The 24,958-nt window shown below is 40.5% G+C and overlaps 1 protein-coding gene across 16 annotated transcripts in view; it reads right to left on the bottom strand.

Moving 5' to 3' along the window:
* Positions 1-24,958, bottom strand: part of SPECC1 (sperm antigen with calponin homology and coiled-coil domains 1) — a 292,535-nt gene that overhangs the window by 69,511 nt on the left and 198,066 nt on the right. For 11 of the 16 annotated variants that reach the window (XM_037012977.2, XM_073234743.1, XM_037013009.2 and 8 more), the window contains one exon: positions 292-437. In XM_037012977.2, coding sequence (XP_036868872.2) covers positions 292-437 — 146 coding nt within the window. The other 5 variants (XM_037013031.2, XM_017678000.3, XM_037013022.2 and 2 more) reach the window with 4 other exon arrangements.

Here is a 24,958-nt window from a genome sequence, read left to right as displayed (position 1 = left end):
CAGTGACCTGACTGTAATGGACATAGGGGCAGAAAAGGAAGGTGACAAGGTATGAAGGAGGTAGAGAGCAATAAGAGACTGTATTCTATGTGAGCCAGACTCCCTATCATGGTCTCACTGGAGTTGCAGCCAGGCTGTAGCTCGTCTCTCATATACAGCGGCTGCATGCAGAATGATCTAGAAAGGGCCTTTGTGGTTACATCCACCTGGGGCCAATGTGGAGCAGAGACACACTCAATATGAAGGGCCATGGTTTGATATTGAGTTTTGCTTATGAAACAAAACAAATACCTGGGCGTCCCAAGTCAAATGACTTGATAAGGGACTTAACAGTGGTTGCAGACTCTGAAGGTGTTGGAGACGCTCTGTTCATATAGACACCATGCCACCGGCCAGGAGCATCGACCTCTGAGGGCTCTGACTCTTCATTAATGGGTCTGCATGGTAAAGAGCAAATCAAATTGAAAAAGTGGAGGATGTTCCCATGGGGGAAAAGACACAGATGGAAACAGAACCGTCGAGAAAATAAACAAATCTGGAAAGAGACTCCCAAATTTAAAACCCTGTTTTCTGTATCACCTTTGCAACTTTAGGAAATAATATACGTACTGCTCTCCATTTTTATTAGAGCTGTTTTTTGGGAATGGACAGAAATAGAATTTTTGTATGTACAGTGACTTGATAACAGCTCTAAATAAAAAGGAGGTGAGCCTCCTCTGCAAACTGTGAAAAAATACACACACACACACACACACACACAAATGTTGTCACAAATATTTAGCTTACTGCCCATGGTGGATACAATGGCCTGGCTTGTCTGGCATACACAGGTTGAAAAGATGACATCTCAGGACTTCCCTGAAGCTAGGACTTCAGATGAAGTTTAGGCATCACCAATAAGAAAGACTGAGCAGGACCTGGAGTGGGACCCAATTCAGTGGGAAGAGGGCAGTGCACAGGGCACTCACCACGTTGAGATGGACTGTAGCAGATGCAAGAAGCTTCTGCAGCTGGTAAGTGTGGTGGTAGCTTTCCAGCTGGGCAGGCAGCTTCCTGATTTGAAGACTCCTGTTATGGCAGAGGCACAGCTCTGGGCTCTGACTTTGGGAGTTCTTCCTGGAAGCTCAGCCAAGAGCCTTTCTTCTGCCCCCCACCAATCCTGCAAGCCAAGTAATACCCTTCCACTTAAACCAACTAGACAGTAATCTACGATGTACAACAGAACCCTGCCTCATACACTGCCCTCCAGAGGGAGACTAACACTGCAGGCTACGTAAGGTCAAACTTCTGCCCTCACCCAAACGTTCCCAGTAAGTGTCTGTGGATAAAATGAAAGTTCATGTGGCCAGGATTTTCACCTGGCCCTGGCTGGCTTGCTCACATTGCTACTGACTCTATACAAAGAGCTCTGCCCTGTGCTCTGCGAGTCACAGTGGCACGGCTACAAGGCTGCAAGGCTGCAGGAGAAGTGAGTAGAGCAGAGTGGTGGCAGCACCAAGGACAGAGGCCCAGAGGACGGCTGTGCGGGCAAAGAGGCCCAGAGGCAGAGACTGGCTTGCTGCATGCAGACTTGCTCTGAGTGGACAAGATTTTAGTGACTGACCTGTCACTGTGGAAATAAAGTTGGGTATAACCTTTCACCCCAAGAACATTCTACTGTCATTTCTTTGGTCTCACTTAATCCATAGTGAACTTGCCCAGGGCTGAAACCCACTGGCAAGACAGTGTCTAAGATCATTTCTAAACTCAAGCATAGACCCATAGGCGAATCTTTTACCAAAAGATCATCTGTTTTAATCCTCTGATGTATGGCTTCCCTATTCAGGGGACTTCAGCATATAATTTAATTTCCCTGCAAATAAGCCCAGACAAGATCTCCTAGTCTGATTTCTAAATCACTGTTCTTTTTATAATACCAAATTGCCTCAGTTGTTTTGCAAGATGACAAATTTATAAGAATGGTTCAAATACAGTATTTCTGGCAGTATATTTTAAATAGGTCATTGGAAGTTTAAAATATTTATTTACTGATATTTTTGAAATTAGTTATTCCAACTTCTACAGTTGAATAACTTGTCCTTAAAACACTTAAATCACACTGCCCTACACTCTCGTCTCTGGAGCCCCTTCTTTTTTTTTTTTTTTTTTTTTTGAGAGGGCATCTCTCATATTTATTGATCAAATGGTTGTTAACAACAATAAAATTCAGTATAGGGGGGTCAACGCTCAATGTACAATCATTAATCCATCTCAAGCCTAATTCTCGTCAGTCTCCAATCTTCTGAAGCATAACGAACAAGTTCTTACATGGTGAACGAATTCTTACATAGTGATTAAATTCTTACATGGTGAACAGTACAAGGGCAGTCATCACAGAAACTTTCGGTTTTGATCATGCAATATGACCTATAAACAATCAGGTCAAATATGAATATTCATTTGATTTTTGTACTTGATTTATATGTTGATCCCACATTTCTCCTATTATTATTATTATTATTATTTTTAATAAAATGCTGAAGTGGTAGGTAGATGCAAGATAAAGGTAGAAAACATAGTTTAGTGCTGTAAGAAGGCAAATGTAGATGATCAGATGATCAGGTGTGTGCCTATGGACTAAGTATTAATCCAGGCTAGACAAGGGCAGCAAGACATCCACGGATGCAGAAGATTTCTCTCAAAGCAGGGGGGGTGAGGTTCTGAGCCTCACCTCTGTTGATCCCCAAATTCTCACCTGATGGCCCCCCTGCGACTGTGCCTGTCTTAGGTTGTTCCTCCCTTGAGGAATCTTACCCGTCTCTGGCTAACCAGTCTTCTTCCGGGGCCATAGAGGGAAATGTAAAGTTGGTAAGTGAGAGAGAAGCCATATTGTTTGCAAAGGTTAGCTTTTTACTTCTTTGCAGATTTATGCCCTGTGGCTTCTATGCCCAGCACTTGTCTCGAGGTATCTTTACCACCTGGAGGAATTATGATACTCGGTAAATTCGATATGAGGCACGAATTCTATTTAAGGGTTGTAATTAGGAAGGAAGAAGAAAAGCTATAGATGTAGCATATGAAGGAAACTTGGGAGGATTGATTATTTCTTTGACATATCTTCTTGTATAGTACCTTAAGTATGTATAGGTTTTAAACTACTAACTAATTTGCACACACATATTAACATAATAGGAATACGGTGACATAAACAAAGCAAATCTATAATTACCATCCATCTCCAGTGAAGCCAAGAAAACCATTTAGGCACCCTAGGCATTTGTGAAAATTTATCTTTGATATGATGGATATTGTCCAACTGTACTTGAACCATCAGACAAATTAAAGCAGCCCATTTCTGGGATCTGTTCACATCCCATATGTTCTTTTAACCATAGATAGTCTATAGTCATGAGATTTTGGAGTGCTACAACTTGTACCCCTCCCAACTCCTGGTTGATTTCCAACAGTACAGATCCGGTCAAATTCGTTGTCTCACTGTATGCACATGCCAGCCTAGACATCTCCCTCCTCATTCTTATGGCAAGTCCAGGAGACGGTGGGCTGGATGCAGCCACAACCGCAGCATCGTCCGGATCCCTGGGGAGGCTTTTTGATGATCATCCCCCGGCACAAGTCCTCCAGAGAGTGCTGATGCCGGAAGTGGAGCCCCTTCTTTTGAGTGAAAAACCAATCTGCAAACTGAGGAGTTCTTTGGAAAGGGTATCAGGCCCTTCAGAAATTTGAAAGAGGTTGGGTTAAAAATTTTGTTTATTGAATGGGATTTGTTTTCATATTTTCCCAATTGTGTTACGTAGTAGAGTCAGGTAGTGGACATGCAGAAAGAGAATGAAATCAGGTTAGGTATGAGCAGGAAAAAAAATCTATTTCTGTCCAGCCATTCTCAGAGGGTCAGAAGCAAAGTACACCACCTTTTCACCAGTCCATTTAAATTACTTGCCCAGAGAGCTCTGCAGAAACTTAGGACATCCATGAAAGGAAGACCACTTTTAAAAATTCATGTTCACTTCATTCCTTAATAATTTAATAAGAATAAAATACAGAATCCTGCATTCTGCTGAGATATTCCATTCATTTATCTATGTTTTTCTGGGATTCAGAACATCAAATGATACATAGGAATACTCATTTAGATCTCACAAGAGAACAGTAAGGCTGTAAGAACCAGTTCCCAGTACTCCTGCCTCCAGATAGCAGACAGTACTTCAAAGGATCAGTCAGCTTGGCTAGAACAGTAAGTGCTGGTATAAGAAAACTGCAAGTTGTGTAAGTAGATTAGAGAAACTATTAGACAAATTGCCACCACATTAACTATCAGCAATGTGTGTGTGTGTGCATGTATGTACACATGTGTGCGTGTGTAGGTACTCACAAAACAAAGCCAGAATTGAAGGACCATAGAAAACACTTATTAAGAATGCTACTAGTTTTTATTAGTACCTTAATCATAAACAGGCTTGAAATGCCTTACATCAGCCTTAGAATTGTCTGAGATCAACCAGTAAGAATTCCAGCAATATCGAAGTATTGTATTTCATCTGTTCCAAGGAAGAATAAGAACTCTGTATTCTACAAAGGGTATTAAGAAATATTTAAGCATAGAGCCAGGAGTTCTGCAGGAAATTCATTAAATAAAGGAAAAAGTGCAAGGTACCACTATCAGTTAGACATGTGTTCAATGCCAGCTATTGCGGCCCTAAGACAGATGTTAGGTTCTAAGGTCAATCTGTAAAGTAAAAATCATAATAGAGTCAAATGAGCCTTGAATATCCCGTAAATTATACCCAAATGTACAGATTACATGGTACTGTAAATACAACTGTATGCAAACATACCATCTTTCAAAAGCCAAATGTATTTGTTTCTACTACAGCACTTAACAGTTTGCACTTTCTTCAGCTGCATCTCAGATCAAACACCTGCCTCATGTTTAGGGGCCACATTTAAAATAAAAAAATGAGCCATTTGTTCCATCCTCTTCCAGCATGTAAAACTATAATAAAAATGAATAATTACCATTAAAAACATGTATAACTGCACAGTAAGTACCATGTATCTCACAAACATTATCTGATTTCATTTTTCACAAAAACTCCACGAGCTATTATCCCTTACTTTAGATGAGAAACTGACAAAGGCCACATGGCTTGTGATCGGTCAGTCTGGGTTGCAAATATACTTGACCGTGCCTTTCTCAAATTTTCTGTGATGCATAGGTGTCCTGTGAGAGGCACAAAGGGCTCAAAAAAAATGTTGATGGTATGTCTTCCTAAAATTTTTAACATATACTTAAGAAAAATACTACCAATATTCATTTCACCGCTTTTATTTTTATGCAATAATCTGCTCTTAGGAAGTGATAACCCATGTCTGAGAAAGACGATAGTTGCAGGTGGGTCACCAGATACACAAGCACAGGGCAGGATGCCTGTGAACCACTGCCCCCTTGCCGTGAGTCAGGAGGCCTGCAGACCACACTGTTCCCTCGGTGCCAGGAGACCTGACATATCCTCCATTATAATTAAAACATATATATGTACATAAGCTCTGTAATTATCTCTTATTTTTAAAATGTTATCTAATCTCTCTAATTCAGTTGCTTTCCTTGTTTGGTTATAGAACAGTCTTCAAATGGTATTGGAATTCTACAGCACTTCCTCACACAGGACACCACTTTGCCTCATCTAATTTGACCCCAGAACATGTGAGTTCTTCCATGTAATTATTTTTGAAGTACTGAAAGCTAATTCTGTTTGGAAACTGCACATGACATCACAGCTGCCTTCACAACCAGCAGGTGATCGGTCATGTCAACCACATGCTTACAAGCTCTTTCCTGAACAACTGCATGGAGCTCAGCTCCAGGCCTTTCCAGCGCTGTATATATTCTATAGCTCCCTCCACCCACCTGCCTTTTGGACTACAAGCCTAAGCACCTGGGTTCTGCTCCTTTTATGTCCTGCCTCAGTGGATTTGTTCATTCTATGCCCTAAGTCAATTTTCTCAAAATATTTCTTATTGTTATGCACAAAACGAATCTAAAAGAAGTTTGAAGTTCTAGGATGAGATAGAAATTAGTTACTTGTACTTCCAAATTCTAGTATAAACACATATACCACACTAAAAACCAACATGGTGGTAAAATGACAGTTTGAACAGAAGCATCTTAATAAATCCCAACAGTAAGAACCAAGAAAATATACCTGAGAACTGTGCCCCAGCACTGGAAACCACAGAGAGACATCATCTACAGCCTTAAACTTTGAAGAATTTCTGCTACATAGAGAATAAGGGGGCAGGGGGAAGGGAAAGAAAATACTAAAGGCTTATTGTCCCCAGTTCCCTTTCAAAGAAAAGGAGGAACTGGGAAACCCGACTAGTGTCCTCCATACTAGAAGGCCAAGACTGAGAGGAACATGACCAGCCCAGAAAGTGGGCACAACAGTCTTCCTGCAAAGGATCAGTGACATGATGATATGACAGCCCAAGGATGCCAGGGATGGTGCATCCCAGGCACACAGGACAATAGCAAAAAAGGGCAGATCACGAAGAGCCACCGTACATAACCTGAAATGGCAGTGGGCCAAGCAAAACGTGACCTGGAAAACTCACTCCCATATTCCAGTTTCAGCAAACAGAGACGAAATTGGACACAGATGAATTTCTGTCACTAAGCACCTGCTCTGTACTCCATTCAAGCTTGTGTGTCTCTGATATGTAACATAAGTTTACCTTAAGTGACCTGCCTTCCAGTTTAAGATACGAGAAGATTTTAAGAGTCAGCAGGCAAAGTGAATATAAATATAAGTGGAATCTACAGACCTTGATCTTGGGCAAATGTCAAGCCCTAATACACTTTTATCTGTTTAAGCACAAATAAATGATGGTCACAAACATGCCCCAATCTATGAATATACTTCAAACTATAAAATGAAGACAATGACTGCACTGAAGGGAGGACAGACACTTCTAAATTTATAACAGGAAACAGAAGTAGACACTGGATGGCATCTGCCTTGAGAATAAAATTCAAGAAAATAAGAAAATATATCAAAGATGATAATTTAAAATGAAAGGCTGGATTTAAAAATGACATTAGCAATCTAAGAACCCCATTAAAATAAAGCAGAACCAGAGGCAGAGCCAAGAGGGCAGCGTGAGTAGGACAGTGGGAATCTCCTCCCAAAAACATACATATTTTTGAAAATACAACAAATACAACTATCCCTAAAAGAGAGACCAGAAGACACAGGACAACAGCAAGACTACATCCACACTGGCGAGAACCCACCACCTGGTGAAAGGGGTAAGACACAAGCCTCAGCCAGGGGGGACCCGAGGCCCTTCACCCCAGCTCCCGGCGGGAGGAGAGGAGTCGGAGTGGGAGGGAGAGGGAGCCCAGGACTGCTAAACACCCAGCCCCAGCCATCCGGACCAGAGCGCAGACACAGTGCATGCGTGGGGTGCTGGAAACTAGGGAAGCAGGACAGTAAGACCTGTGAGCGGGTCCCGCAGCCAGCGACCCTGGGACAAAGAAAAGCGAGTGCATTTTGAAAGTCTTAAAGGGACAGGGACCCCACAGCTGGACAGAAGCATCCCGGGTCACAGTCTAGCAGCTGGAAATTCCAGGGAACTCCAGGCGCACTAACCCCCTGGGCAACAAACAGCCCCCCGTCCATTACCCCTCGGGGGCCCCGCCATGGCAGAACAGTAGCCTGAGGCTGGCCACGCCCACAGCAAGGGAGCTTCCTCCATACCGGCAAGATACAGAGACCCAGTCTACATGCAATTACCCAACACAAGCCACCAGGGGTTACAGTTGTAACAGTAAAGAAAGGCCAGGAGCAAGGGGAAAGAATCATGGCTCTCCCAGCTGACAGATGACTCAATAGCATACCACTGCACCTATCAACATGAAAAGGCAAAAAAATTTGATCCAGACAAGACTAACCCAGACATCTTCGACATCTTCTACATCTACCCCTGAGAAGGAACCTGGGGATATAGATTTAACCAATCTTCCTGAAAAAGAGTTCAAAACAAAAGTTATAACCATGCTGAGAGACTTGCAGAGAAATATGCAAGAACTAAGGAGGGAGAATAAAGAAATAAAACAAGCTCTGGAAGGACTTCAAAACAGAATGGATGAGAAGGAAGAGACCATTAAGGGACTAGAAAAGAGAGAACAGGAACGCAGAGAAGCTGATGCAGAGAGAGAGAAAAGGATCTCCAGGAATGAAAGATTATTAAGAGAACTGTGTGACCAATCGAAACGAAACAATATTCGCATTATAGGGGTACCAGAAAAAGAGAGAGAAAAAGGGACAGAAAGTGTCTTTGAAGAAATAATTGTTGAAAACTTCCCCAAACTAGGGGAGGAAAACGTGCCTCAGACCACAGAACTCCCATAACAAGGGATCCAAGGAGGGCAACACCAAGACACATAATAATTAAAATGGCAAAGATAAAAGACAAGGACAGAGTATTAAAGGCAGCCAGAGAGAAAAAAAAGGTCACCTACAAAAGAAAACTCATCAGGCTATCATCAGACTTCTCAACAGAAACCTTACAGGCCAGAAGAGAATGGCATGATATACTTAATGCAATGAAACAGAAGGGCCTCGAACGTTCTGTTCCAGAAGAATACTGTATCCAGCACGACTATCATTTAAATATGAAGGAGGGATTAAAAAATTCCAAGACATGCAAAGTTGAGGGAATTTGCCTCCCACAAACCACCTCCACAGGGCATCTTACATGGACTGCTCTAGAAGGGAGCACTCCTAAAAAAAGCACAGAACAAAACACCCAACATATGAAGAAGGGAGGAGGAGAAATAAGAAGGGAGAGAAATAAAGAATCATCAGACCGTGTTTATAATAGCTCAATAAGCAAGTTAAGTTAGACAGTAAGGTAGTAAACAAGCTAACCTTGAACTTTTGGTAACCACAAATTTAAAGCCTGCAATGGCAATAAGTACATACCTTTCAATAATCACCCAAAATGTAAATGGACTGAATGCACCAATCAAAAGACACAGAGAAATACAATGGATAAAAAAGCAAGACCCATCTATATGCTGCTTACAAGAGACTCACCTCAAACCCAAAGAAATGCACAGACTTAAAGTCAAGGGGTGGAAAAACATATTTCATGCAAACAACAGAGAGAAAAAAGCAGGTGTTGCAATACTAGTATCAGACAAAATAGACTTCCAAATGAAGAAAGTAACAAAAGATAAAGAAGGACATTACATAATGATAAAGGGCTCAGTCCAACAAGAGGATATAAGCATTATAAATATATATACACCCAATATAGGAAAATCAGCATATGTAAAACAAATACTAACAGAATTAAAGGAGGAAATAGAATGCAATGCATTCATTTTGGGAGACTTCAACACACCACTCACTCCAAAGGACAGATCCACCAGACAGAAAATAAGTAAGGACACAGAGGCACTGAACAACACACTAGAACAGATGGACCTAATAGACATCTATAGAACTCTACATCCAAAAGCAACAGGATACACATTCTTCTCAAGTGCACATGGAACATTCTCCAGAATAGACCACATACTAGGCCACAAAAAAAGCCTCAGTAAATTCCAAAAGACTGAAATCCTACCAACCAACTTTTCAGACCAGAAAGGTATAAAACTAGAAATAAATTGTACAGGGAAAGCAAAAAGGCTCACAAACACATGGAGGCTTAACAACATGCTCCTAAATAATCAATGGATCAATGACCAAATTAAAATGGAGATCCAGCAATATATGGAAATAAACGACTACAACACAAAGCCCCAACTACTGTGGGATATAGCAAAAGCAGTCTTAAGAGGAAGTATATAGCAATCCAGGCATATTTAAAGAAGGAAGAACAATCCCAAATGAATGGTCTATGTCACAATTATCGAAATTGGAAAAAGAAGAACAAATGAGGTCTAAGGTCAGCAGAAGGAGGGACATAATAAAGATCAGAGAAGAAATAAACAAAATTGAGAAGAATAAAACAATTGCCAAAATCAATGAAACCAAGAGCTGGTTCTTCAAGACAATAAACAAAATAGATAAGCCTCCAGCCAGACTTATTAAGAGGAAAAGAGAGTCAACACACATCAACAGAATCAGAAATGAGAAAGGAAAAATCACGACGGACCCCACAGAAATACAAAGAATTATTAGAGAGTACTATGAAAACCTATATGCTAACAAGCTGGGAAACCTAGGAGAAATGGACAACTTCCTAGAAAAATACAACCTTCCAAGACTGACCCAGAAAGAAACAGAAAATCTAAACAGACCAATTACCAGCAATGAAATTGAAGCAGTAATCAAAAAACTACCAAAGAACAAAACCCCCGGACCAGATGGATTTACCTCAGAATTTTATCAGACATACAGAGAAGACATAATACCCATTCTCCTTAAAGTTTTCCAAAAAACAGAAGAGGAGGGAATACTACGAAACTCATTCTATGAAGCCAACATCACCCTAATACCAAAACCAGGTGAAGACCCCACCAAAAAAGAAAACTACAGACCAATATCCCTGATGAACGTAGATGCAAAAAGACTCTACAAAATATTAGCAAACTGAATTCAAAAATACATCAAAAGGATCATACACCATGACCAAGTGGGATTCATCCCAGGGATGCAAGGATGGTACAACATTCGAAAATCCATCAACATCATCCACCACATCAACAAAAAGAAAGACAAAAACCACATGATCATCTCCATAGATGCTGAAAAAGCATTCGACAAAATTCAACATCCATTCATGATAAAAACTCTCAGCAAAATGGGTATAGAGGGCAAGTACCTCAACATAACAAAGGCCATATATGATAAACCCACAGCTAACATCATACTGAACAGCGAGAAGCTGAAAGCTTTTCCTCCGAGATCGGGAACAAGACAGGGATGCCCACTCTCCCCACTGTTATTCAACATACTACTGGAGGTCCTAGCCATGGCAATTAGACAAAACAAAGAAATACAAGGAATCCAGATTGGTAAAGAAGAAGTTAACTGTCACTATTTGTAGATGACATGATACTGTACATAAAAAACCCTAAAGACACTACTCCAAAACTACTAGAACTGATATTGGAATTCAGCAAAGTTGCAGGATACAAAATTAACACACAGAAATCTGTGGCTTTCCTATACACTGACAATGAACGAATAGAAAGAGAAATCAGGAAGACAATTCCATTCACAATAGCATCAAAATGAATAAAATACCTAGGAATAAACCTAACCAAGGAAGTGAAAGACCTATACCGTGAAAACTATAAGACACTCAAGAGAAATTAAAGAGGTCACTAACAAATGGAAACTCATTCCATGCTCCTGGCTAGGAAGAATTAATATCGTCAAAACGGCCATCATGCCCAAAGCAATATACAGATGCGATGCAATCCCTATCAAATTACCAACAGCATTCTTCACCGAACTGGAACAAATAGTTCAAAAATTCATATGGAATCACCAAAGACCCTGAATAGCTAAAGCAATCCTGAGAAGGAAGAATAAAGTGGGGGGGATCTCACTCCCCAACTTCAAGCTCTCCTACAAAGCCACAGTAATCAAGACAATTTGGTACTGGCACAAGAACAGAGCCACAGACCAATGGAACAGTATAGAGACTCCAAACATTAACCCAAACATATATGGTCAACTAATATTCGATAAAGGGGCCATGGACATACAATGGGGAAATGACAGTCTCTTCAACAGATGCTGCTGGCAAAACTGGACAGCTACATGTAAGAGACTGAAACTGGATCACTGTCTCACCCCATACACAAAAGCAAATTCAAAATGGATCAAAGACTTGAATGTAAGTCATGAAACCATAAAACTCTTAGAAAAAAACATAGGCAAAAATCTCTTAGACATAAACATGAGTGACCTCTTCTTGAACACATCTCCCCGGGCAAGGGAAACAAAAGCAAAAATGAACAAGTGGGACTATATCAAGCTGAAAAGCTTCTGTACAGCGAAGGACACCATCAATAGAACAAAAAGGTATCCTACAGTATGGGAGAATATATTCATAAATGACAGATCCGATAAAGGGTTGACATCCAAAATATATAAAGAGCTCACACACCTCAACAAACAAAAAGTAAATAATCCAATTAAAAAATGGACAGAGGAGCTGAACAGTTCTCCAAAGAAAAAATTCAGATGGCCAACAGACACATGAAAAGATGCTCTACATCGCTAGTCATCAGAGAAATGTAAATTAAAACCACAATGAGATATCATCTCACAACAGTAAGGATGGCTACCATCCAAAAGACAAACAACAACTGTTGGCGAGGTTGTGGAGAAGGGGAACCCTCCTACACTGCTGGTGGGAATGTAAATTAGTTCAACCATTGTGGAAAGCAGTATGGAGGTTCCTCAAAATGCTCAAAATAGAAATACCATTTGACCCAGGAATTCCACTTCTAGGAATTTACCCCAAGAATGCAGCACTCCAGTTTGAAAAAGACAGATGCACCCCTATGTTTATCACTGCACTAGTTACAACAGCCAAGATATGGAAGCAACCTAAATGTCTATTAGTAGATGAATGGACAAAGAAGATATGGTAGATACACACAATGGAATATTACACAGCCATAAGAAAAAAACATCCTACCATTCGCAACAACATGGATAGAGCTAGACAGTATTATGCTCAGTGAAATAAACCAGGCAGAGAAAGACAAGTACCAAATGATTTCACTCATATGTGGAGTATAAGAACAAAAGAAAACTGAAGGAACAAAACAGCAACAGAAGCACAGAACCCAAGAATGGACTAACAGTTACCAAAGGGAAAGGGACTGGGGAGGATGGGTGGGAAGGGAGGGATAAGGGTGGGAAAAAAAGAAAGGGGGCATTACAATTAACATGTATAGGGTGGAGGGGGGCACGGGGAGGGCTGTGCAACACAGAGAAGACAAGTAGTGATTTTACAGCATCTTACTATGTTGATGGACAGTGACTGTGAACGGGGATGTGGGGGGGACTTGGTGAAGGGGGGAGTCTAGTAAACATAATGTCCTTCATGTAACTGTAGATTAATGATACCAAAATAAAATTTTAAAAATAATAATTATAAAAAAAAAGCAGAAACAGCTCAAGGGAAAAGAAAATGAGGGCATCCTGGGAAGTATACAGACTGAAGGAGCAATGTAAATGTGGGATTTCAATTTAGTTGCAAAAGATGGCTTTGGTAATAAATGGTGCTGAATGGAGTTCTGCCCATCTGGAAGAAAAAGGTCCATACCTCACATCAGACTAAATAAAGGCAGATCAAATATCTGAGTGTGTATGTGTAAAATAAATGAAGAAAACAGAATAGCCTATTTGTATAGGATTCGGGCAGGGAAAATCGTAAACAAAAACAAAAATGCAGAAGCCGTACAGGAAAACACTAACAGAGTATACTGCACAGCAATATACAACTCCCATGGCAAAGATCATAAAGCCGAAGGACCCGAAATACACTGGGTTAAACACACATCCCTAATAAAATACTAATTTATCACCTTATAAGAAAAAAACAATCAGAGTACTGAATAAAAAGGTGCTGAACTAGCAATTCCCAAATGAGAAACCACAAATGGTTGACATAAAAATATTCTCAGGAAGTGCAGATAAAAATACTAATGAGGTAGCATTTTTTTGTACACCTATTGGCAAAAATTAAGATTAATACTGTCCACAGCTGCTAAGGGTGTGAATAAACAGGCACTCTCATCAAGAGTGAAATGTCCCAAGTCTTAGGTAAGTAATCTGTAATCATCTATTAAAATTAAAATGTGCTTATTCTCTAATGCAGCAGACTTTTACGAACTAATCCTACAATATTAATAGCATAGTCTATAAGGTTTTATGAGTAAGGATTTTTATAACATTATTTGGGAGAAAAAACAGAAAATACAGCCTTGGTGTTTGCCAGTATTTAATTCATGACAGTATTTAAATTCTAGGGCACATCCACCTTCTGGGGTACTGTGCAGCTATTAAAATTAGTTAAATTCGAAGATGGCGGCATGAGTAGAGCAGTGGAAATCTCCTCCCAAAAACATACATATTTTTGAAAATACAACAAATACAACTATCCCTAAAAGAGAGACCAGAAGACACAGGACAACAGCAAGACTACATCCACACCAGCGAGAACCCAGCACCTAATGAAGGGGATAAGATACAAGCCACAGCACAGCCCAGGTGGGACCCCAGCCCCCCACCCCAGCTCCCCGGCGGGAGGAGAGGAGTCGGAGTGGGGAGGGAGAGGGAGCCCAGGACTGCTAAACACCCAGCCCTAGTCATCCGCACCAGGAGCGCAGACACACAGTGCATGGTGTACTGGATACTAGGGAAACAGGACAGCAAGACCTGTGAGCGGGTCCCTGCAGCTGGGACACCCCTGGGACAAAAGAAAATCAAGTGCCCTTGGAAAATTGTAAAGGAACAGGGGCCTCACAGCTGCACAGAAGTGCCCCGGAGCAATCAGCCCACTAACTGGGAACCCCCTGGGCAGCAGCACAGTTCGGAAGCCCCTCATGGTGATAAACAGCCTCCCGCCTGTTCCCCCTCCAGCACGACTCCGCCATAGCAGCAGCGGCCATGCCCACAGCAACTGGGCAGAGCTTCCTCCACATCGGCTGGGCAAGAATCAGAAACCCTGTCTGTGTGCAGCTGCCCAGCACAAGCCGCTAAGGGTCGCTGTTCTCCCAGGAGAGGAAGGCCACAAACCAGCAAGAAGGGACGTTCCCCCAGCCGACACTCGCGCCAGTTTCCCGCAACTACCTCTTTCGCCAGGAAAAGAGAGAAGAATTTGATTCCGACAAAAATCACAGAGTCAACCCCTGAGAAGGAGACAGACCTAACCAATCTCCCTGAAAAAGAATTCAAAATAAAGGTCATAACCATACCGACGGATATTCAGAGATATGCAAGAGCTAAGGGATGACATCCAGAAGGAGATTACAGAAATGAAACAATCTCTGGAAGGACTTAAGAGCAGACTGGATGAAGTGCAAGAGGCCATTAATGGAATAGAAATCAAAGAACAGACACACAGAGAAGCTGATGCAGAGAGAGATAAAAGGATCTCCAGGAATGAAACAATATTAAGAGAACTGTGTGACCAATCCAAAAGGAACAATATCCCCATTATAGGGGTACCAGAAGAAGAAGAGAGAAAAAAAGGGATAGAAAGTGTCTTTAAAGAAATAATTGCTGAAAATTTCCCCAAACTGGGGGAGGAAATAATCGATCAGACCATGGAAGTACACGGAACTCCCAACAGAAGGGACCCAAGGAGGACAACACCAAGACACATAATAATTAAAATGGCAAAGATCAAGGACAAGCACAGAGTTTCAAAGGCAGCTAGAGAGAGGAAAAAGGTCACGTACAAAGGAAAACCCAGCAGGCTATCATCAGACTTCTCAACAGAAACCTTACAGGCCAGAAGAGAATGGCATGATATATCTAATGCAATGAAATAGAAGAGCCTTGAACCAAGAACACTATATCCAGCACGATTATCATTTAAATATGAAGGAGGGATTTAAAAAATCTCAGACAAGCAAAAATTGCGGGAATTTGACTCCCACAAACCACCTCTATAGGGTATTTTAGAGGGACTGCTCAAGATGGGAGCACTCCTAAGACTAAATAGATGTCACCAGAGAAAATAAAATCACACCAAAGAAAGGAGACCAACCAAATACTAATTAAAGGCAAAAAATAGAATCAACTACCCACAAGAGCAGTCAAAGGAAACACAAAAGAGCACAAAATAAAACACCTAACATATAAAGAATGGAGGAGGAGGAATAAGAAGGGTGAGAAATAAAGAATCATCAGACTGTGTTTATAATAGCTCAATAAGTGAGTTAACTTAGATGGTAAGATAGTAAAGAAGCTAACCTTGAACCTTTGGTAACCACAAATCTAAAGCCTGCAATGGCAGTAAGTACATATCTTTCAATAATCACCCTAAATGTAAATGGACTGAATGCACCAATCAAAAGACACAGAGTAATAGAATGGATAAAAAAGCAAGACCCATCTATATGCTGCTTACAAGAGACTCACCTCAAACCCAAAGACATGCACAGACTAAAAGTCAAGGGATGGAAAAACATATTTCATGCAAACAACAGAGAGAAAAAAGCAGGTGTCGCAGTACTAGTATCAGACAAAATAGACTTCCAAATGAAGAAAGTAACAAAAGATAAAGAAGGACATTACATAATGATAAAGGGGTCTGTCCAACAAGATGATATAACCATTATAAATATATATGCACCCAATACAGGAGCACCAGCATATGTGAAACAAATACTAACAGAATTACAGGAGGAAATAGAATGCAATGCATTCATTTTGGGAGACTTCAACACGCCACTCACTCCAAAGGATAAATCCACTGGACAGAAAATAAGGACACAGAGGCACTGAACAACACACTAGAACAGATGGACCTAATAGACATCTATAGAACTCTATATCCGAAAGCAACAGAATACACATTCTTCTCAAGTGCACATGGAACATTCTCCAGAATAGACCAGATACTAGGCCACAAAAACAGCCTCAGTAAATTTAAAAAGACTGAAATTCTACCAACTAACTTCTCAGACCACAGAGGTATAAAACTAGAACTAAATGGCACAAAGAAAGCAAAATGGCCCACAAACACACAAGGGCTTAACAACATGCTCCTAAATAATCAATGTATCAATGACCAAATTAAAATAGAGATCAAGCAATATATGGAAACAAATGACAACAACAACACAAAGCCCGAATCTCTGTGGGACTCAGTGAAAGCAGTCTTAAGAGGAAAGTATATAGCAATTCAGGCATACTTAAAGAAGGAAGAACAATCCCAAATGAATAGTCTTAACGTCACAATTATCGAAATTGGAAAAAGAACAAATGAGGCTTAAAGTCAGCAGAAGGAGGGACATAATAAAGATCAGAGAAGAAATGAATAAATTTGAGAAGAATACAACAATAGAAAAATCAATGAAACCAAGAGCTGGTTCTTTGAGAAAATAAACAGAATAGATAAGCCTCTAGCCAGACTTATTAAGAGAAAAAGAGAATCAACATACATCAACAGAATCAGAAACGAGAAAGGAAAATCACAATGGACCCCACAGAAATACAAAGAATTATTAGAGAGTACTATGAAAACCCGTATGCTAACGAGCTGGAAAACCTAGAAGAAATGGACAACTTCCTAGAAAAATACAACCTTCCAACACTGACCAAGGAAGAAACACAAAATTTAAACAAACCAATCAAAAACAAAGAAATTGAAGCGGTAATCAAAAAAAAAAAAAACTACACAAGAACAAAACCCCTGGGCCAGATGGATTTACCTTGGAATTTTATCAGACATACAGAGAAGACATAATACCTATTCTCCTTAAAGTTTTCCAAAAAATAGAAGAGAAGGGAATACTACGAAACTCATTCTATGAAGCCAACATCACCCTAATACCAAAACCAGGTGAAGACCCCACCAAAAAAGAAAATTACAGACCAATATCCCTGATGAACATAGATGCAAAAATACTCTACAAAATATTAGCAAACAGAACTCAAAAATACATCAAGAGGATCACAAACCATGACCAAGTGGGAATCATCTCACGGATGCAAGCAAGTATGGTACAACGTTCGAAAATCCATCAACATCATCCACCACATCAACAAAAAGAAAGACAAAAACCACATGATCATCTCCATAGATGCTGAAAAAGCATTCAACAAAATTCAACATCCATTCATGATAAAAACTCTCAACAAAATGGGTATTGAGGACAAGTACCTCAACATAATAAAGGCCATATATGATAAACTCACAGCTAACATCATACTGAACAGCGAGAAGCTGAAAGCTTTTCCTCTGAGATTGGGAACAAGACAGGGATGCCCACTCTCCACACTGCTATTTAACATAGTACTGGAGGTCCTAGCCATGGCAATTAGACAAAACAAAGAAATACAAGGAATCCAGATTGGTAAAGAAGAAATCAAACTGTCACTATTTGCAGATGACATGATATTGCACATAAAAAACCCTAAAGACTCCACTCCAAAACTACTAGAACTGATATCTGAATACAGCAAAGTTGCAGGATACAAAATTAACACACAGAAATCTGTGGCTTTCCTATACACTAACAATGAACCAAGAGAAAGAGAAATCAGGAAAATAATTCCATTCACAATTGCATCAAAAAGAATAAAATACCGAGGAATAAACCTAACCAAGGAAGTGAAAAGACCTACACCCTGAAAACTACAAGACACTGATAAGAGAAATTAAAGAGGACACTAACAAATGGAAACTCATCCCATGCTCTTGGCTAGGAAAAATTAATATTGTCAAAATGGCCATCCTGCCCAAAGCAATATGGAATCCCTATCAAATTACCAACAGCATTCTTCACCGAACTGGAACAAATAGTTCAAAAATTCATATGGAAACACCAAAGACCCCGAATAGCCAAAGCAATCCTGAGAAGGAAGAATAAAGTGGGGAGGATCTTGCTCCCCAACTTCAAGCTCTACTACAAAGCCACAGTAATCAAGACAATTTGGTACTAGCACAAGAATAGAGCCACAGACCAGTGGAACAGAATAGAGACTCCAGATATTAACCCAAACATATATGGCCAATTAATATATGATAATGGAGCCATGGACATACAATGGGGAAATGACAGCCTCTTCAACAGATGGTGCTGGCAAAACTGGACAGCTACATGTAAGAGAATGAAACTGGATCACTGTCTAACCCCACACACAAAAGTAAATTCAAGATGGATCAAAGACCTGAATGTAAGTCATGAAACCATAATACTGTTAGAAAAAAGCATAGGCAAAAATCTCTTGGACATAGACATGAGTGACTTCTTCATGAACATATCTCCCTGGACAAGGGAAACAAAAGCAAAAATGAACAAGTGGGACTACATCAAGCTGAAAAGCTTCTATACAGCAAAGGACACCATCAATAGAACAAAAAGGTACCCTACAGTATGGGAGAATATATTCATAAATGACAGATCTGAAAAGGTTTGACATCCAAAATATCTAAAGAGCTCACACACCTCAACAAACAAAAAGCAAATAACCCAATTAAAAAATGGGCAGAGGAACTGAACAGACAGTTCTCCAAAGAAGAAATTCAGATGGCCAACAGACACATGAAAAGATGCTCCACATCGCTAGTCATCAGAGAAATACAAATTAAAATCACAATGAGATATCACCTCACACCAGTAAGGATGGCTACCATCCAAAAGACAAACAACAACAAATGTTGGTGAGGTTGTGGAGAAAGGGGAACCCTCCTACACTGCTGGGGGGAATGTAAATTAGTTCAACCACTATGGAAAGCAGTATGGAGATTTCTCAAAAAGCTCAATATAGAAATACCATTTGACCCAGGAATTCCACTTTTAGGAATTTACCTAAGAATGCAGCAGCCCAGTTTGAAAAAGACAGATGTACCCCTATGTTTATCGCAGCACTCTTTACAATAGCCAAGAAATGGAAGCAACCTAAGTGTCCATCAGTAAATGAATGAATAAAGAAGATGTGGTACATATACACAATGGAATTATTCAGCCATAAGAAGAAAACAAATCCTACCATTTGCAACAACATGGATGGAGCTAGAGGGTAGTATGCTCAGTGAAATAAGCCAGGTGGAGAAAGACAAATACCAAATAATTTCACTCATATGTGGAGTATAAGAACAAAGAAAAACTGAAGGAACAAAACAGCAGCAGAATCACAGAACCCAAGAATGGACTAACAGTTACCAAAGGGAAAGGGACTGGGGAGGATGGGTGGGGACGGATAAGGGCGGGGAAAAAGAAAGAGGGTATTACGATTAGCATGTACAATGTGGGGGTGGGCATGGGGAGGGCTGTGCAACACAGAGAAGACAAGTAGTGATTCTACATCTTAGTACACTGATGGACAGTGACTGTAATGGGGTTTGTGGGGGGAAGTTGGTGAAGGGGGTACCCTAGTAAACATAATGTTCTGTATGTAATTGTAGATTAATGAAAACTAAAAAACAATGAGTTGAATTCATACTTACTGACCTGGAAGGACCATGATCTATTGTTAAGTGAAACGTGGAAGTGGAGACTATTGTATAGAACATAAGCTCATTTTTATGAAAAATATAAAAATGAACCCTATATGTATTTGTATGAGTAAAAGAAACAAATGAAAATAGACACATTGTGACCATTTATTGCCTTACAGGATGGTACTAGAAGGGTATAAAGATTAGTATTTCCCTTTATACACTTCTATTTTGCTACCTATATACCTAAATTTATAATTAAATCCAATACATTAAAATCACCAAGTGTTCTTTTTGTTTCTACATTTCAGCAAGACAAATCTAGACTTCAAATCCATGTGCTGTATTTTCTGATACTCTAGTGGGTAGAGTTTTGTTTTAAAAATCAGTTCATGCAAAATTGGTGTTTTTGCTCCTTGCCCTTATTCTAATAATGAAATCACTTAAAAAGTTACATTTGTATTTAAAATCAACTTCCTATATACAACCTGTATTGAAAGTACAGCTTGTGCCTACCTCAAATTCTAGTTATCTGACGTGGCTTTCAAGTTCTGGAACCACATGCACTAGAAAAGTTAGAACAAAATGATACAAAAACCGTACAGAAATGTGGCCAGTGATGAGAAACCAGGCAACAGACTCTTCTAAATAATAAAGTATTTATTTAGCACTTCATATAAAAATACCCAACAGTACCCAGAATCAAAATATGGGATGCAAACACAGCTGTGCATTTTAAATAGAGGTTACATTCTTCTTACTGTTTATATTTGAAAACACCCAGAAAATGAATCTTGTATTACTCTAAGAATTTTCAATCTGAGGTCCAAAGAAAAGCTCTCCGAGTACATAAATTCCTATTCTGATAGGACAATTCCAGCAAGCGTCCAAACTATTTTTACAGAGAAGACATCAGCCTCTCTATCACTGAGCTAAATTTTCCGAGTGATTCTGTGCTTTCCAGTTTGACACCCCAAAGCGTCCTCCTGAGGTGAAGAGCGTTCCGGTTGTGAATTTTTGTTCTGTCTCATCTCACCTGTTGGATAGGGGGACTCAGGGCCCGACACTGTCTGGACTGTGCGCTGCTTCCCCACGTGACAGCGGCAGCTGGTTCTGCCTGATGGAGGTCGCAGAATCAGATATAGCCCTTCACGACTTCAGTACTTCCAAGGTCTAAAACCACACCTCCAATTTGGGATCACTCTGAATTACACCCTTTGGATTTTAAGTCTTTAAGCTTCCTGGGTAAGCTTTATTCATAAGGCTTTTGTTGCAGTTGTTGCTCATCTGTTTTCAGTTAGGCTCCAATTAGCATTGTCATCATGAAAACATATATGACTTAACTACATCCTTTGTTATCAACCCAACATCTATTTGTTTTGAATCCAACAGAGAGTCTCTGGAACTCAACCCAAAACTTAGTGGTGGCATGTTGCAGATGAGGTAATGAAGTCAGGCCCCAGCTTAGAAAAGCTCAATGAAGACTGGACATACAGGAAGCAGTGCTTTCTAACTTCTTCGGAGTGAGATGTCCCAAAGATGGCTTCCCGTTTTGCCTTTAGTAGTGTTAATTCCAAGATGATGAGATACCATATTCAAAAGGAAGCACAGAAATAACTCCAGGAAGGAAAACACAGGCATGAGCTGCACGGGCCAGCACTTGGGACTTGCTCCGCCACTGCCTACTAGAACACTCGAGTGCCACAGAGAAAACCTTTCATGGCACACTGGGAGTTTTTTTCAGAACTTCATTTTATGCTCCAAATAAAAGACTGCTGAATCTTCTGAGAAAAAGAAAGAAAAAAAAAAAGGAGGGGGAAGGATCGTCTTGCAATGAGTTGACTCCAAAATGCAGAAAAAAGGTAGATACTTGATTGCAATGACTCTGTGAAACAGTGGATGTTTTAAGGAGACAATCTGGCTCTTTACAGAGATTACAGAGGTACTTTCTCCTCTATGTTATTTCCCCTTTCATATAGAAATGGCTGTAGTTTCCCAGCAATGCAAGGGTGGGGCTGTGTCTCTTCTGCCAGATTCTCTGCTAGCTGGCAGAGACCATGGAGCTGTAAAAATAGAAATGGGAGGGAAAGGCTGGTGAGGGAGTTACTTAATGCAGCATGATCCCTGAGCGCAAATGAAAAATTCACAGCCGACACTGTCCCACAGGGAAAAGCTAATATCCAGAAAGGACTGCAGTGTTTTAATTCCTACTGTTTCAACTTCGGGGGAGGTCAAAGGTCTTCAAGCAGAGAAAATGCCAAAGACTTCAAAATGCCATTACCAGGCTCCTCCCAGCAGACTTTCACCAGTGGACAACCGCACTGGTGAAGTAGAGATGTCCGCAATGAGCACACTCAGGCCCGCTGTACTTCACAGGGCAGCCCGTGCTTCTCCACTGTTCTACAGTGAAGGCCGAAAAAGAAAAACAGAGAAAAGAAATTTCTTTTATTACAAGGGCATAAAAATCCTAAAGATCTATGGGAAGCTCACGTCCATACTTTTCAAAGCATGTCTGGAAAGATGGAGGTCAGGGAGCAGGGAAGCAGATACAGCTCTTTAGAATTACCAATCTAATGCCATAAATGCAAATTTAATCTATGAAAAAACAAGGAGCATGGGAGTGAAAGGGTTATGCTTGCTGGGACACCAGAGGTCCAGTTTCTTCACAGAAGACCAAATGAAGTACCAGAAGCCCTGACAGTTGTAGGTGCTAATGTGAGGTCTGCTTGGACACTGCTGAGGAGACCCTGTAAGAACAGGTCCCCCTTCATCAGGGCAGGGATGCTCTACAAGTGACTTAGTGACTCAAGAATCGACAGCTCCAATGTCCATACCTGCCTGTTCAGTGACAGCTCCAGAACACGCAGGAGCGGCTGGGAGACATTACGGCTGTAAGAACAACACAGAGGGCGGTACAGGCATGCAACTGACATTTGGGCAGAGCACATGTGCACACACAGAGTTAAAAGCCGATGCCAGAGGGTCTGGCAAGTGATATGCTGCCAAGCTGCTCGCCTAGGAGGCAATAACGTGAGGGCCAGAGGCACAAGCTAAACACATTTTGAATCTTAGACATTCTATTTTAGAAACTAATTCAGTTAATTAGGCACAGATGTTTAGTGTTTTTAATGATCCCTTTTTAAGATGCTTTCTGTGGGTGCTGATTGGTGTCATACAATAAGCAGTAAAATTGAATATAGCACCCTAAAAGTAATGGTCTTCACTGCTTCAGAGTTAAGAGAAAAAAATGTGCAGGACATTCCCTGCTACCACTTGAGAAGCCTCTGGCGTGCTCTGCTTAGCCAGCATCATTTATTAAACAGGCTGTGTGTGGCCCATCAAGTCATGAAGTTGAGCTGCATGTGTGTTCTGTATCTGCCAGGCCCCAGGACTCAACTTCTCAGGAAAAAGACTTGATGTTTTAATTTCAATGGAAGTTTTAATTTCAGTTTCTTTCTCTTAAAGGTTCAAAACTGGAAGAAGTCAGAGTTAAAAAAGTTACTCATTATCCTTTCATCCATTAATTCATACATGTCCAACAAAGCAGATCGCTTCCAGGTTCATAAAGATGTTTTCAAATTTCCAGAGGAGGAAGGTGAGGTCCACAGCCCAGCTAAAAATGGTGGTGCCATTGTGTCAAGGAGGTTCCAAGGATCGCACTGAGAGGATGGTGTGGCTGGTACTTGAGTTTCTGATGCTCCCAACTAGTCTCAGAGAACAGCAGAGCTTATGGGGCCTTAAAAAGAACCTACTCTTATCTCCTTATTTAAGAGAGGAAGGATCTAGATCTGGGACAGAAACCATGCCAGCTGGTGGCAAAGATGAGACTAGAGCCTCATTTTCCCAAGTACCTTAAGATCAATTACTCTGCCTTCAATGTAAGAATACACTTGAAAATGTAACAGGACTGAAGATTGCTAATGAACTAAGTTTCAGAATTATCTAAAATACTAAGTTAAATAATATTCTACTTGTTTTAGTTAATGAGTTATCAGTAATAAATGCTAACTTGTATTCATACTCAGCACTTCGCTTTCCAACCTACTAGCCTGACTATATTCCTTCGACAGCCCATATATGCCAAATGAGAATGGAATCAGTTAATCTGGTGTTACAATCAAGGTGCTTTTCAGATGCTCTTACCTTCTCTCAGTTATACCTAGAGGAACTCATCAGAGAATATTCTGCAAGTTGTTTGGCTTTGGCTGACCCAGGAATGACTTTTGAGTTCTCATTAGATGACTGTCAAAGTCAAATCGAGTTTCAGTCAAGAACCTATTTGCCGAAATGGAAATAGTATGTTGCTTCAGGACCTCTGAGGGAGTGATTGGTTTCAAGTCTTGCTTATGGGGAAGGTTCAGGAAGTAACTTAAAAAAGCCAACTCTTTAGAAGGGGCACCTTGCCCGAGAAATGCAAAATCAGACAAGAAACGGGCACCGGCAGTCTGAAGCCCCACCTGGTGCCATGACAGGCAGTAAATGCACTGACACCTATGGGGTTTCTGTGATATGCCCTGCTCTGCGTTGTGTCGGTTCTAGAGTTCTGAAATGCTTTGTGATGAGGGATTCAGTTGCTGCATTTTGGTGGTGGATTTGTAAATCACTGGAAAATCAAAAAAGAAAGATACTGTGTTTAGAAAAAGAAAATGACCCTAAGTTTGAAGATGTAGGATATAATGTATGGAACCCTAAATTGTCAAGTTGCATGCAGAGAGATCCTACATCAGGGTTCAAGTTGTATAATGTAGCCTGGATCTTACAATCTATGTATGACATGCAACAGCTCATACAATAACTTATTTAGGGC

The sequence above is a fragment of the Manis javanica genome, chromosome 4 (assembly GCF_040802235.1).
Source record: "Manis javanica isolate MJ-LG chromosome 4, MJ_LKY, whole genome shotgun sequence".
Classification (NCBI taxonomy): Eukaryota; Metazoa; Chordata; class Mammalia; order Pholidota; family Manidae; genus Manis; species Manis javanica.
Note: the sequence above shows the minus strand (reverse complement) of the source record. Positions and strands in the feature narration are given on the sequence as shown.